The 16,428-nt window shown below is 38.7% G+C and overlaps 1 protein-coding gene across 1 annotated transcript; it reads left to right on the plus strand.

Moving 5' to 3' along the window:
• The first annotated feature begins 4,643 nt into the window (after positions 1 to 4,643).
• LOC121735623 lies at positions 4,644 to 15,287 on the plus strand. The gene is made up of 7 exons (XM_042126518.1): positions 4,644 to 4,791; positions 5,218 to 5,463; positions 5,809 to 5,976; positions 6,118 to 6,298; positions 6,599 to 6,652; positions 14,363 to 14,449; positions 14,550 to 15,287. The coding sequence occupies exons 1-7, from the start codon at positions 4,715 to 4,717 to the stop codon at positions 14,940 to 14,942; spliced, it is 1,206 nt and encodes a 401-aa protein (XP_041982452.1). The 5' UTR covers positions 4,644 to 4,714; the 3' UTR covers positions 14,943 to 15,287.
• The last annotated feature ends 1,141 nt before the right edge of the window (positions 15,288 to 16,428 follow it).

The following is a 16,428-nucleotide window of genomic DNA, read 5'->3' on the forward strand; positions in this document are numbered from 1 at the left end:
GACATCGCGCGCTTTAAACTGAAGTCCACGCGGACGAAGTCGCGGGCAACAGCTAGTACTGTATACTTTATTTTTCGTAGGTACTTAAAGTAACCAATGTACTTTAAATGCAAAAAAAAAAGTTTCTGCTCAATATCGTAGCCATTGCTAGCAAAAATTGGGCACTCGAGTAGAAGGTGAGGAACCGTCTCCTCAACTCCGGGCTGACACAGGCACGACGGATCCTCCTTCAGCTTGAGTCTGTTCAAGTAGAAGGCGAATCCGCCGTGACCGGTCAGAATCTGTGTGGTTATATTATTTATTATATTAAGTAAGTACTTATTCCTATTTAGTAGGATTTATTTTAAAATTATTATTATTAATAAAAGTGTATTAATTATAGTCTGTCAAGAAAGTGAAGAAATTAAAAAGTGGCAACATCGTAGTGTCATCCCTTTTTTTAGGGTTCCGTACCCGAAGGGTAAAAACGGGACCTTATTACTGAGACTTCGATGTCTGTCCGTCTGTCTGTCCGTCTGTCTGTCCGTCTGTCTGTCCGTCTGTATGACCGTCTGTCTGTCTGTCTCCAGGCTGTAACTCAAGAACGGTAATAGCTAAAGAGTTGAATTTTTTCAGATTATGTTTATCTGTTGCCGCTATAACAAAAAATACTAAAAACAAAATGATATTAATATTTAAGGGGGGCTCCCATACAAGTAACGTGATTTTTTTGTCCTTTTTTGCTTTATATCAATAATGGCAACAGATAGGTACTTGAACTACTTTTTCTCAAAGTCCTTAGATATATCATGTGTATTTTATTATTTAATAATAATATAAAAATAAAATAAAAAATTAAGGGGGTTCCCATACAAAAAACAATTATTTTTGGCCTAATTTTGCTCTATAATGGTACGGAACCCTTAGTGCGCGAGTCCGACTCGCACTTGGCCGATTTTTTTTTTTTCATTAATCTAAAAGATATGACGCTACGATGTTGCCACTTTTTAATTTCTTTACTTTTTTACAGACTATAGGGTGACTTCCGGGCAAACAATCATACAATGCTTAAAATGACACTTCTCCTTATTTTTAATAGGTAAGTACTAAGTATAGGTAGGTAGGTACCTACACGTTCAGTTTGGATGATATAAGTGATAACACGATAATATGGTATGTGTAATGTGACATCAGTATAAATAAGTACTTACTTATTTATACTGATGTCACATTATGACATTACACATACCATATTATCGTGTTATCACATAAATCATCCAAACTGAACGTGTAGGTACCTACCTACCTATACTTACAAACTTTCAGCTCAATCGATTAAATATGAATTAAGTACTTCAAAATTAAGTTCAAACATTCCACCCGAACAAACATATTATGTTGCAAAGCTTTTATTTAGCTTTCTCTGTATACAGACTACAGAGGAATTTAAATAAAAGCTTTTAAAAAGCTAAAATAAACAGAGTGAAGTTGTCAACAGGCGGTGCGCATTGCCCTCTGCTAACTTCACTTCAGTAGCGTCCCGGCTTTGGAACGGAGTGGAAGTTTGTAACAGTTTGTTAACAAATAATATAAAATTGCGCGACCGAACTTCAGTGTGTAAACCAGATTAAGCCAGATTATACCTGCAGTAATTTTTAAGGTACCTACTTACTTGTTAATTCTGTCGAAAATTTCATCGCGGTCGCGCGTGAATCGCGACTTACTTAGCGGTAACGTACCATACAAACTTCATACAAATTCACAAACTATACAGTGTATTATGTACCTACCTACTGTACCCAAAAAATAAGAGACTGATTACATAATAATAGGTAATATTGTGACGTATATATTTTAGTATATCTGTGTATTATATTATGTAAATTATGTGTCCATGGATGTAATATACAAAGACTTGTACCGTATGTTTTGACGTGGGAGAACCATGCTTCGGCACGAATGGGCCGGCTCGACCGGAGAGATACCACGTCCTCACAGAAAACCGGCGTGAAACAGCGCTTCCGCTGTGTTTCGCCGAGTAAGTGAGTTTACCGGAGGCCCAATCCCCTACCCTTTTCCTTTCCCTACCCTCCCCTATTTCCTTCCGTACCCTCCCCTATTCCCTTCCCTACCCTCCCCTATTACCCCTTAGAAGGCCGGCAACGCACCTGCAGCTCTTTTGATGCTGCGAGTGTCCATGGGCGACGGAAGTTGCTTTCCATCAGGTGATCCGTTTGCTCGTTTGCCCCCTTATTTCATTAAAAAAAAATGTCAAGGCAATAGAATATCACGCACGCACGCGTTAGCGAGCACACAATATACTCGTAGTCGTAAGTGGCAAATCCAAGTAGTCCGACCAACGCTGATTGGCCTCGCAGAAGTAATATATGCGTAAAGCAGGCGCCAGACATAGCTTCACTTGTTTGAACACTTATTTGATTGCTATGTGTGGCACGATACTTTGAATATGTGTTCAAAGTTTGAACAAAGATTTGCACTTTGCCATGCGGAGTAGGTTTATTAGCGCACATTAAAGCGTTCAAAGTTTTCTGTGTTCAAATGTTTGCGTAGCCTGCCACACTTGCGCAAACTCCATTTGCCAAACAGTGTTGAGCAGAACGGTTGTCTGTGTCTATGCGCGTAAACACGTCCCAGATATTCGAAATGGACTGAATTTTTGAATTTTCGAAATGGACAAGTGTGTCCTTGAATTTGTAGAGTTGCTACAAGTTGCTGCTGTTGCTCACGCCTTCTTCTCGGACGTTTACTTAATTTTTTTAAAAGCACTCAAATAATATAAGTATATCGCGTCCACCAATCCGTCGTCCATCTTGTTTGTCGTTCTTGCAACAACTGTGAAGTGAAAATGTCTGTGAAACATGTCTGGCAGTGGCAGGTAAAACATACAAGTGTTCAAATGTGTGAGCAAAGTCTTAAAAGTCTTTGTTCAAACATTTGTCTGTGGCTGGCGCCGGCATTACGCTCTGGAGTTAAGGTTGAATTTTCTGTGTTCAGTTTCTGGGAATTCGCTTCGCCTCTGCGCTAGTATAAATTGTCCCTTAGCTGTTTGATGCACAGCATCATGCAATTCATTTACGTCACGTACTTAAGAAATTCAGCGCCACTTAAATTTAGAAGAGCTTCAATTGATTACATTTAGAGTATAATAATATATTGGAACTGAGTATGAAGCTATTGCTCGCAGATCCGCCCGAATAAATATCAAATACTTACCTATATTAGGTGAGTCGCAAAAAATATTCGGATTGAAAAAGGCAGTAGCGTCACAGTATAGCAATATGATACTAATATTGCTATACTGTGGTAGCGTCATGCACTACGTACATAAAAATAGGCATAGTTTGTTGTTGGTAGAACTCTGTCTAAACTTTTCGTTCCGTATGACTTATGAGGTATGTACTTAACTACTAATTACTAAGAGTGTCACTGTGAAAGTATCAGCGCTAAAAGATCTTTTTTTTTTCACTTTTGTATGGGGGAACTAGTGAGTCGTGAGTCGTGACGCTGGGGCGCTTGCCCATGTAATGTCCATGATTTGTTACTAAAGTTAATCCATAATATTATGACTGGCTCAAAAAACAGTCCTTGTCTTCGTACGTCCTGTGTATCATTTCCATGGCCATTTCAATTTATTCCATTTCCCACCCCGAATGTTCGACTTTCGACCTCAAGACATCGCCGGGTGAGGGTCGTCACCGAATTAAGGGTCAAGACGTCGCGCGTTTGTATGAAGATAGCTCGCCGAATTAGGGGTTATGACACTATTTCACCGAAGTTCGGTCGCGGTAGCTCAGCTTACCGTGTGTAGCATATTATAGTCTACCGCGTCTTTAAAACCTCGTCTGCAGGAGCTCGAGCTTAGTTTTACGGAAACGACATGCCCCCCGCGCACGCCTCGGCTCTTCGACGACGTCGGTGGAGGGTAAAACGGGCCAACGAAACCGCGGTCGAGAGGGAAACGCGCCTGCAGAAACGACGGGACTGGAGGTTCCATCAACTCCTCAACGAGCCGCTGCAGGACAGGTTCTTCAGGCACTACATCGACAGGATCCACGCTCAGGACAGACGGAAAGGCGAAACTCCCGAGGAGCGCGCGGTGAGAAACGAAAAATGCCGGCTTCGAGCACGAGAGAGAAGGATGGTAATGCAGACGTGCAGTCGTTGCGGAAAGAGTTACCGTCCCCATCAACTGATCAAGTCCAACGGACCGTCCGATCCCCTCCTGCAGGAGCCCCGGCCCGCGGAGTTGATGCTGTGTACCCAGTGTTATCGTGTAAGTTAAGATGACGTTTGTAATTCATATTTCATAGTGATTAGTGGCCCGCTTAAGACATATAAATACATATTATAAATATTATGCACGTTCTTCAATTACATATTGCAGTCTATGGAGTATGGAGTTATTTTTAGTTCGCAAGTTCGCATTACTCCCAAAAGTAACTGCAGTACTAATTAAAACGAAAACCTCAGACCAAATAAAAAGTGAAGACAGAATTCTGCGAACCACTGTGATCGCTTTACTTTGTAGTGTGTCACGCACACATGAAACTACGCGCCCGATCAATACTACGCCTCGCCGTATAAATTACGCTACGTCACGCACACATCAATCTACGCCTCGCCTCAACAGTCGTCTACGAGCACTCGCGGCATCGGTCGCGCTTTTTAACCTGGGACTAATTAAATAAAAATGTAGCATTAATTTTTTTCTGAAATGGTAAACTGCGTCGTAAAAAAATGTGCTAGTCAATCCTCTAAAAATAAAAAGCAAGATGGAGTCACGTTTCACATGTGAGTTGACATCGATCGGTCGGGAACCACTAGGTTGCCTTCGACTTTGACGGATTTATCCATTTTGTACGGTGCAACCGTTGGGTAAATTCATCGAAAAACGACAACTCAGCAAAGTACGTTGTAACAACTCGTCAAAGTATTAATAAGTACTTAATACTAATAACTAACAACAGCAATCTAAAAACTATCTTGTTTGTTACCTACTTCACTGCAGTATATCTAGGTATATAAAAACCGCTGTCTTTATCTGTCGAAGGACTTTTCAAACGTGCCAGACTAAAACAGACACACCACTCTACGTATTATTTATCAGGACGAGCTAAGCGAGCCCTAGTAGATCCCACAATCTGTACATTTTGTCATACACTTTACGGAAAAACTATTACGCCTATTGATTTGTGCTTTAACATAGTAATTTTTTAGATTTCCGTCTCGCCACCAACACATGCAGCAGCTGGACAAGTGGGTCGATGTGATCCGCGTGAGCCGCAATGACCCCACCTGGCTCCCCGGCTCCCGCACCGTCATCTGCTCCATGCACTTCCACGATGATGACTTCTACACCACCAAGAAAGGGCTACGACGGATAAAAAAGAACGCGTACCCCAAGGTCGTCTACACACTGCAAAAACAGAATGTATTTCATGAAGTAAATGAGGTATATAGCACGTTATGTTTTTAAATGTGTGTTTTAACTTTAATGTAATACGTAACTTAATTATTATATTCAGAATATTGTCAATTATGGTGATACGGTCGCCATTTTTCGCCTATATTAAGTGTATTAAACCGGCCGCAGTTTAATTCACAATCGTCACTTTTTATTTGGTCTGAGCGCGGAATATTATAATTTATAAGTTGTGTAGACTGTAGGTATTCATGGAGCTAACAAAAATACGGACGTAACATCACAATATTAAATTGTTTAAAATATTATGTACTTAGTCGTATTTCGTACGTTGCGCATTACGTAGACACAACTCACGCAGTCCCACACACTCACATGTAATGCAGTCGGCACTCGGCAGTACACACTGACGCACTAGGTCCGACAAACGCCGCCAGTATAGCTCGGGCAGCCGCGCCGGTTTCGCCGATTTCTGAAATGCCGTCCTGCGTGGTGAAATGTTGCAAAAACTACATCAGTAAAGTCAAGAAGCCCCAAGGAATCACCTACCACGTGTAAGTGATTTTTCTGTGTTCGCTTTTAATATATTACTTACATGTAATTAATTAATATATAGGACAAAAGTAAAGCTGCTGTGCTGCCACTTTCTATATAGATGTGTATACGCAGTATACGTAGCGCTCGCTGTGTTGTAGGTTTCCTAGAAACAAAAGATTGAAGGACAGCTGGATTTTAATGATTCGGAAAGCCAGAGGGGATAGCGACTGGAACCCAACACCGTTCAGCACGGTCTGCAGCGCCCATTTTGATGAACAAGATTTTATGATCACACCAAAGGGGCTCCGTCGTTTGTATCCATGTGTCATTCCAAAAAATGTGAGTCTCGTTGCATTAATACTCGCATTATACTTGCGAGTGTGCATGTCTGTCTGTTAACTCTCAAATTAATTGTCTGTTAGCTTGAGTGCCTAAAAACCTAAAAACTAAAAAGGCTACTATTCCCCGGAAATATTTACGGCTCTCACAAGTTAATAATATTACTGTTAAAAATATTCGTTTAACAGTTATTATAATTACTGTTAAACGAATATTGGCGAAACGGAGTTGCTGAAGTTATCTAGTTTCTTATAATATTATAATATGTATTGTTTCATTTATTTTTGTTATTACTTGCAGCTACTTACGGACCCGGAAACAGATACACTGAGCAGGTTTTCACCAACACGGCAGGTACAGTTATTAATATTATTGACAATGTAGGGCTGAGGTTCCCATAAAAGACTTCTTCGTTATAATATTGTGTGATGACACTACGACGCGATGTTGCCACTTTTTAATTTCTTCACTTTCTTGACAGACTGTACACGATGATGTTATCCAATTAAATTGTGACACTACGCAATTTCGATTACACGTACTTTTTTTTCATATCTCTAGCCCCTCGTGTATCCTCTTAATACGTCGTATAACGTATTATATAGTCGCACGCACACGGCACATGTAAACATTGTGCCGAAGTCTGGCAACGTCGCACCAACAAGCACAGCGAAGCGGCAACGTCGCGCCGCACCGCGCGCGGCTTGTATGTGTGCGCCATAGTATCAATGCGTCGCCAACTCGCCACACGGATCTCGATTCTCGGAGTGTTTTCGCAGAGTAACAGTCGGGGCTAGCACTTTACAATGCACGCCCGCGCCACGCCGCGCCGCGGCTAAACGAATCAAAAATGTCCGATCGTAATCGCAGGAATAATAATAATAAATATTGCTGTGTGTTTGGGTGTTTTAATACTAATGCAACAATTCCAGAATTGTCTTTCTTTAAATTACCTGTTGAACAGGAAAGGTAAGTACTTACTACTCACTTATTCTAGCATAATATTATATTTTTTACTTGATGATCAGATAGGTACCTAGTTACTTCTTTTTTATTGTATTAGTTTTCTATCATACAAAGGAAGTAGGTAGGTAGGTAGGTCTACTTTCCCACTAGAACATAGTATAAATAAGATAATGTTTTAGGTACTTTTGATCCGTTAACTAATTTGCCGCTATTGCTTTGTTTACGTTTAGTAATGCCGATTTCTCTGTATTGTTGGTACTTATATTAACTAACTACTTACAGTATTGACTGTAAGTAGTTAGTTAATATACTGTAATAAGTAATTGTACTTATTTTAAGTAATTGACTAATTGTAAGTCGAATATGTCATAATATATGTAACACATAAAGCAAAGTTCGAATCATAACAACAGATATCATTATAGTTTAAGAGACAGGCGTTAGTTTTTAATGTTGTTTTCCAGGGTAAGTATAATAATTATAATATTATAGACTAAAAATTCAATATTTGATTTTGAATGTTTAATATAGGTACCTAATGTGTCGTGTAATAAACGTGCTTTTCATTTCAGACGTCTTCAGTGGCTGCGCATAATTGACCGCGAGGATTTGATAAATAAACCCGAATTTCACAAAAAAAATGTTTGGCATGCTGTTTGTGAAGCCCATTTCCGCAAAGAAGACATAACGGAAAACAGTGTTAGAAAATTACTGAAGAAAAATTGTGTGCCGAGTTTAAATTTGCGTAATCTCAAAAAAGTTGACAAATATACACAAGTAGAACTAATTAGTGCTTCAGGGTCGAATGAAATCGATTTAACTATTGAGACTTTATCGTGCCAAACGGATATTAACACCACGGATAACCCTGGTTTTTCTGTAAGTACTCCATGCAAGAGAAAACTAAAATCTGAGTTATTATTATACAATATTATTAGACCGTAGAAAGCGTTTACGATCAAATTAATCGGCAAATTCTTCACAAGATATGTTTTATAAATTATTATGTGATCGTTTTTTGTCTAAGGACTTAGCCGAACTTGTTAAAGCTCAAACAATACTTAAAATATTATGCTAACAAAGCTCAAAGGAAACAGATACTTACTATAAACTCTAATGTCTACAAAATGTTTTGCTTAAGAGGGCTACTGACCCAAAAAATTAAACATCGTCCTTCTCTCTTCACACTCACGCCCGTCTTTCATATGCCAGGTGAAAAAGGACGACGCGGAATCATCGCCAAGTTAGTTTTACTTGACTAAAAGACGAACTATAATGATTATGAAAATCATCAGGTCACCACTTTTGTGAACATGGTACCAAATTCGAACTAAACCCTATACAACACAAAAAGAATTTTGAAAATCGGATCATAAACGGCTGAGTAATCGTTGAACATACAAAAAAGTGAATATTTCAAGTGCCTATGTATGCCGTTATTGATATCGAGCGAAAAATAAAAAACAATCACGTTTGTTGTAAGTATAGCCCCATATATTTTTTTAGTATTTGTTGTTATGGTGGCAACAGATATAGGTACACAATGTGTGAAAATTTCAGAAGTCTAGCTATAGAGGTTCTTGAGATACAGCCTGGAGACACACAGACAGACAGACAGACGGACAGTATGAAGATCTTAAGCAAGAGAAATATCAATACATTCTGACAAAACGTCTTAATCAGGACATGATTGAGAATACTCTGGACTCTAGAGTCTAGAACCAACTAGCAGACAATAATTTATATATTATCTGCTTATCGTAAAATTTTCTTTGGCAATATTACCCGAAAGAAGGCAATTGTACGGAAAATTTGACAGAATCCCTCGTTCAATAAAGTAAATAAAAAAATCGGCCAAGTGCGAGTTGAACTCGCACACGAAGGGTGCCGTACCACAGAGCAAAAATAGGCTGAAAATAGTGTTTTTTTTTTGTATTGGAGCCCCCCTTAATTATTTAATTTGAATTTTATTATTAAAGTACAATTATACAACTGAGTGTTTCGTGAATTCATTACTAAATGTATATCACATAATAATATTATGTTTAGACTTTAGAGCTGTTCTGGCTTCTGCCCCCCTCCCTCCTTCCGAGTCCCGACGCAATCTGTATCACACGACGAGGTTACGTCCGTATTTAAGCCCGTGGTCTCATATAAAAATAACTTATAAGTTATAACAAAACATTCACACATTTAATTGAAATATTTCAATTGGTGAACCAAAGGGAAAAGACACATATACTATTAGGGCTCCATTCCACCGCGGCGCACTGAGAGACTACGCACGTGCGTCAAGCTTCGCTTTGTAAGAAAATAATATATGTGACTGTGTCCACTGCAACCCACGGACACGCTACGCACGACTCACGTAGCTTGCTCGAATATGGTGCACACGTAGCTCAACGCTGGCCACGCTACGCATGCTATAGATCAGTTAACTAAAGCTGGCACGTTCACAGTGCTCACACTTATGCGATTTCACTATATATGTAGTATGTTTAAATATATAATATGTTTGCATCATGATAAAAAATATCGTATAATCTACGTACGATAATAAAATGCTATCGTACATCGTACGTACGCACAAAATTATCGTATGTGTACGATAATTATCGTACGGTTCCGAAAGCTGGCCGAGCGCCGTGCCGATCACACGTTACCGACTTGTAACATCACGCTGTATAACTATTATTTTTATTTTTTTGGTCATCATTGCGGCCATAGTGTGAGAAGTGAGAACTGAGAGTAGAAAAAAGATTATTAAACAACTAGCTGTTGCCCGCGACTTCGTCCGCGTTAGCATTGTAGATCACGTCCCAAGTATTATTTATTGTACAAAAATATTCAATGAACAGAATTGATTTTCCTACGATTTTATTATCTATAGACGTTCCGCGCGGCTTCGCCCGCGTAAATTAGATATTTCACAGAAAAATAATTAGTCCACAAAAAAAAAGCCTATGATCCTTCACGTGGTCTACTTCTTATCTGATCCAAATAACAAAAAAAATTCGTGAAAAACAGTTCGTGAGATAAGCCTTTTTAAATAATTTCCCCCGTTTTTTCTTATTTGCCTCTATTTCTTGGCTCCTATTAGTCTTAGCTAGATAAAATATAACCTATAGCCTTCCTTGATAATTAGGCTATCTAACACTGAAAGAATTGTTTAAATCGGATAAGTAGTTCCTGAGATTATCGCGTTCAAATAAGCCCTTTCAAATAATTTCCCCCGTTTTTTTCACATTTTCCTCTATTTCTTCGCACATATTAGTCTTAGCGTAATAAAATGTAGCATATAGCCTTTCTCAATAACAGAGGGGTTAGTGCGAGTTTTATTCGATCATACGCATCGAGCACGTTTACGCGAATTTATATGGGATCTAAGCAGTATCTACGTTAGCCAGTAGATGGCGCTGCTTGATTGCTTGATTTGATTGGTTAAAATCGCTTCGAAAATTAGCCATTATTTGAAGTTAAAAGTAAATGACAAAAAAATATGTTATTGTGGGATATATCCATAAGAGATATACTTATACGTGGGAGAGCCCTGCTTCGGCACGAATGGGCTGGCTCGACCGGAGAAATACCACATTCTCACTGAAAACCGGCGTAAAACAGCGCTTACGCTGTGTTTCGCCGAGTGAGTTTACCGGAGGCCCAATCCCCTACCCTATTCCCTTCCCTACCCTCCCTTATTCCCTTCCCATCCCTGCCCTCCCCTATTACCCTATTCCCTCTTAAAAGGCCGGTAACGCACCTGCAGCTCTTCTGATGCTGCGAGTGTCCATGGGCGACGGAAGTTGCTTTCCATCAGGTGACCCGTTTGCTCGTTTGCCCCCTTATTTCATAAAAAAAAAAAATACCATCGCGAAGTTTTCTGTAGACCTTTTCAATGTGTACAATGCGCACCCCTGCATTGGTACTTGTACTGTTATCTATTCTGTGGCATTGGTAGCGCCCACTTCGAAACGGGCGTAAATCGCAATATTTTAATTTCGCCATAACTTCTAAACCAAACGTCCAATTTTAATCATTCAAAGAGCAAATATAATCTACATAAACTGTACTTAGTGATGAAATTATTTATTTTGATAAGGATTATTAGCATGAGTAAAATAAGTGCGTTTAAATGTAGTCCAAAAAAAAACAAAATTTTTAACATTTACATTTTTCCGCAAAAAAATAGCTCATGTCCCTTAACGTGGTCTATTCTTTATGTTTACCAAATAACATAAAAATTGCTCCAGTAGTTCTTAAGAATCTTAAGATAATAAGCAATTTTATACAATTTCCCCCGTTTTTTCCACATTTTCCTCTATTTCTTCGCCCCTATTAGTCGTAGAATAATAAAATATAGCTTATGGCCTTCCTCGATAAATAGGCTATCTAACCCTGAAAGAATTTTTCAAATCGGACCAGTAGTTCCTGAGATTAGCGCGTTCAAACAAACAAACCGCCCATGACTATTAACAATGTCGGATGTGCAAAATCGTCATTTTTGTTTTATTTACGAGTATAACCAAGGCTATCATGAGCTGAAAAGAAAAAATCTATATTATGCGTAGTTTCTGAAATAGCCACATTCAAAATGTCGTATATTACTAAGATAGCCGGCTAACAATGTCGGATAGTCACTATCTACGTTATGAACGGAATGCGGAAGCGAGTAAGAGCGCATGATGTGCCACATCTGACTGTGTTAAGAGGATACCACAGCGGCTAGAGAAATGAAAAAAAAGTACGTGTAATATCTATAGCTGTCTCCCTTACCTCAAGCCTATACCGCAGAACGCGATAGAGACAACTGCAGAAAATCCAGAAAATCAACGATTCGTTGTCCCCTGATTCCTTCTCCAAAACTTAACCGATTTAAGTATTTTTTTCATTAAAGATTAAAAAAAGGCTTGAGCTGTGTTCCTATGTTTTGCTTTTTTTGAATAATCTATCCAAATCTGTTTTCTGGACGTTTGAACACAGTGGAAAATCTGGCCATTTTTTTGGGTTTTTGAACGTTCATATCTTATTTAATAATTAAATTATGAAAAAAAAGAAAACATAGGGACATTGTATTAGTGGCCGTAGATATTCAGGAAAAAAATTATAACTCTACTAGCATTATCCAGGGAGGAAACAGGGGACAACGTTTGTATGGAAAAAATGGCGGTGTGGAATCCTCTTAACGGAGGGAATGGACGTCGCGCTGTCACTTGTTTTTTTGCTACCGTAGTTAGGTATATTTTTTTACTTTTCGACGCTATTTTCAATGTCTACAAGATCAGCACGGTCAATTAAAACTTGGTACTCAACGAAATTAAGAAAAATATAGTAAAAGGCAAAAAATGCTGATGGTAATATTATGTCTAAAGCTAACGCTAGTGCGGAAAATGGTATTTACTATTCTTTATAATATTTTTTAAATATTTTTAACAGTATAGCTTATGTTTTATTGCTTTAAATTTGATTATGAGATGATTCTTAACTTCATCAACATTAATTTATCGTAGGTAACTTAAAATTGATGGACCACATCCAACGTTCTTAACCGGTTTTTCAAATGTGTAAAATGTCGGTAGTACCACATACGATATTTTAATCGGTTTTATGAATGGTTAAATTGTCGGTAGTACCACTTCTGACATTGATATGTGGATTTATCTCTTCTGTCTATTACGTCTGTCCGTCTCTCTGTGTGTCTATATGTCTCCAGGCTGTATCTCAAGAACCGCTATAGCTAGACTTCTGAAATTTTCACAGATTGTGTATTGCTGTTGCCGCTATAACAACAAATACTAAAAATAAAATAAAGTTAATATTTAAGGGGGGCTCCCATACAAGAAACGTGACTTTTTTGGCCTGTTTTGCTCGTAATCAATAATAGTAACAGCGAGGCACTTGAAAATTTCACAAAATCCTTAATTATATTTTTACTTCAATAATTAATAATAAAATTAAAATAAAGTAAATTTTTAAGGGCGGCTCCCATACATAAAAATATTTTTTGTCTACTTTTGCTAAGATAAAAAAAAGATATAAACAATGATTTTTTTTAAATCTCTATTATTATTCTATTATCAATATTATTAACTATTGTAAAGAGAATTTAAAAAAATATATTACTTAGACATTTTTTTTTATGTTTTTCATGGGTCGAAACTCAAAAGTAGTAATTTGAGATTTTTCGAACCTTTAAAAATTCACATCTTTAAAAATATTAACTTTATCGTGAAAAGTAATAGGACCATTTTTATTGGCATTTCATTTAATAAATCACGTTTCTTGTATGGGATTTTTTCAGAAGTCTTTGTAATAGGGTTTACTAAGACTTCGTTGTCTGTCCGTCTGTCTGTTTGTCTATATGTCTCCAGGCTGGATCTCAAGAACCGCTATAGCTATACTTCTGAAATTTTCACAGATTGTGTATATCTGTTGCCGCTAATCAGGTGTGGAGATCTGGTAAATGGGTCACAGATTGGAAAGAATCCCTTATAGTACCAATACACAAAAAGGGATCAATGAAAAAATGCGAAAACTACCGTACAGTGTCACTTATATCGCATGCGAGCAAGATACTCCTTCACGTCATCAACAATCGCTTACAAGCATATCTACAGTGGCAAATACCCAAAGAGCAAGCAGGTTTTGTTAAAGGCCGAGGGACGAGAGAGCAAATAGTCAATATGAGACACATAATTGAGAAATGTCGAGAATTTAACTCCCCACTCCTAATGTGCTTTATTCACTACTCAAAAGCCTTTGACTGTGTAAAAGGGGAACATCTGTGGGATATACTACGCGAAATGGGAGTACCTCAACATCTTGTGACCTTAATCGCGAATCTATATCAGACTCTATGGTGAAAATCAATGACACAATGTACATAGTCGTAAGCAACGCGTTTGTATAGCGTGTGCTGCAGTGGAAACGTTGACTCACGTAGTCAAAGAAATAAATCCGTGCACGTCCAAGCGTACGCGTGGCCGTGCACAGCGTGCGCCGCGGTGGAATGGAGCCTTTATGTATGCGTCGGAATTTGGGAACAGCAGAGAGATTGTACGAGTGGGAAGTTATAGTTCTAATACAAAATATTGCTCGCAGATCTCGGAGTCGTCCAGCGTGGAACAACCCTCGTGCTCGTCCTTCGCCGACTCCGACATGGAGCAGGAGCACCCTGAGGAAAAATTGGTGAGTCTGCACTCGTCACCAAAAATAATACCTATCTCTAATACCTAAGTACTTATTATTTTTGGTGACGCTCTTACAGTGTACAACATTACTTACGCAGGATCCGACGACGTTTATGGAGATCAAGCAGGAGGTTCTGTGGGGCGGCGAGCAGAGCTCCAAGGAGCCGGGCGCAGCTCAGGCGGAGCAGGGGGCCGGGGAAGCGGCGCCACCCCGGGGGGTGCTTGGCGAGCGGGGGGAGCGGGGGATCCTGGAGGAGCTGCGGCGGGAGATGGGCACGGTGGCGCGGCGCGACGAGGTCAGCTCGGGACTGGAGGAGATCCGACAGGAGATCAGGGGGCTGGCGCAGGGGGACGAGTTCGACGCCTTCGGGCGGTACGTGGCCTCGCTGCTGCGGAACATGCGGCCGCGCCGGGCCAGCCACGCGCAGCCGCTCCTCATCAACCTGCTGGCCGCCGAGATGATGAAGCAGAACGATGATGACTTGGCCTAGTTCGTGTCCTCGACGTTATGAGTCTGAAAACTCTACAGTTGAATACTTTCTACGAGGCCAGGTGGAACGAAACAATGTGATAATGTTATGTACTTTAGGATGTATATTGTATATAATATGTCCCTTGAATATGTAGAGCTCATTGTGCAAGTTGCAGCTCTACAAAGTCATGAATTTATTTGCCTATACAGAATGCAAATAATATAAGTTACTATTTCAGCGCTGCCACTGTCACAGTAAAGTGTAAACTCTATACAGGTGAGCCGTGAGCGGTGCCGCATAAACGCCCTACACTCTACAGTATTATCATTGTTTTGTTACATCCTTAAGGGCGGATTCGACCAAACTGGAGTAAAATTTTACTCGAGTATAACTGTCTCCTAATCTAAGAGTAAACTGAGAATAGTTGCAAAACAGGGTTCAACTGTCACGGTCGGTATCATTGTGAACTATAATTAACATTTTATTTCATACTCTTTGAGTAACTTGGTAAAATGCAAACGATAATACCCTAGAGTAAATTAAAGGAGTAAAATTATTCTCATGATGGTTATACTCGTGTAACTTCAAGTTTTGTCGAATCGGGCCTAAGGCGGGGATTAATCTCAATCAAAAACGATAACCTTGCACACAACCAAAGACCAAGCGTATACGCATTGCAATAAAATTTATTTTAGCTAAGCATAAAACTGTAACTACTCGGGCGGATCTTCTCTATTTTTCATGTTTTTTTTTAAATATCTTTGGAAGAAAGAGATTTTAATATAGATATACTAACAATTTATTCAAATAAATTGTATAATTATCCTAGTTAATACTTATATTTCGATGAAATAGAGTTTTTTCGGAGGTGAGTTTGTAAATTAATTACAGCCAAAGTATTTCGTTTTATTAAAATGTTTATGGTTTAAGATATTTTAAATATTGTGCTCTATATCTCATATTTTTAACACTTCGTCATTATATTGGAACTAGGTAAACCGGGAGTCATGGAATAACAAATTGGGGTTTATCCTCGTCTTAATAATAAGAAGATGGCATTACTGGCGCAGCATTTGCCACTGAATATGAATTTGATGATAGCATTGATGATCCTAAGTCCTAACACAATGTTACCTGCCTACTGGCTCGAAAACATACTGTTGTTGATAGGTTCATAGGAAATTGTTTCAATATTCATTTTAGGTTTTGTAAATAAAAATTGGTTTCTTATTTGTCATTGTTTATTTTTTTTATATTTATGTTCAACATAAATCCCAGCTTCGCATGTGCATATTCTAGAAACGATATCAGCGGGGCTAAAATGGTCACATTTAGCAATTCCTCGCATAAAATTCAGCAAATGAATTGTCAAAACTGTTAAACTGATGAATGTCAAATTAGTACGAATTACTAGACATGTAGTTTAGTTAAATTGTATTTTTGCTAGGAAAGTTTTGGGGTAGTTCTGATTTTTTCATTCCATATTATGTGTTTTGGGGTGCTA

Source organism: Aricia agestis, chromosome 17 (genome assembly GCF_905147365.1).
Source record: "Aricia agestis chromosome 17, ilAriAges1.1, whole genome shotgun sequence".
Lineage (NCBI taxonomy): Eukaryota > Metazoa > Arthropoda > Insecta > Lepidoptera > Lycaenidae > Aricia > Aricia agestis.

Bases quoted from the DNA above. Each gene is read 5' to 3' on its own strand.
- LOC121735623 (XM_042126518.1), top strand. From the start codon at position 4,715: ATGGTAAACTGCGTCGTAAAAAAATGTGCTAGTCAATCCTCTAAAAAT. The intron at 4,792-5,217 runs GTGAGTTGACAT...GTAATTTTTTAG, and splicing joins GATGGAGTCACGTTTCACAT to ATTTCCGTCTCGCCACCAAC. The intron at 6,653-14,362 runs GTACAGTTATTA...TATTGCTCGCAG, and splicing joins GGTTTTCACCAACACGGCAG to ATCTCGGAGTCGTCCAGCGT.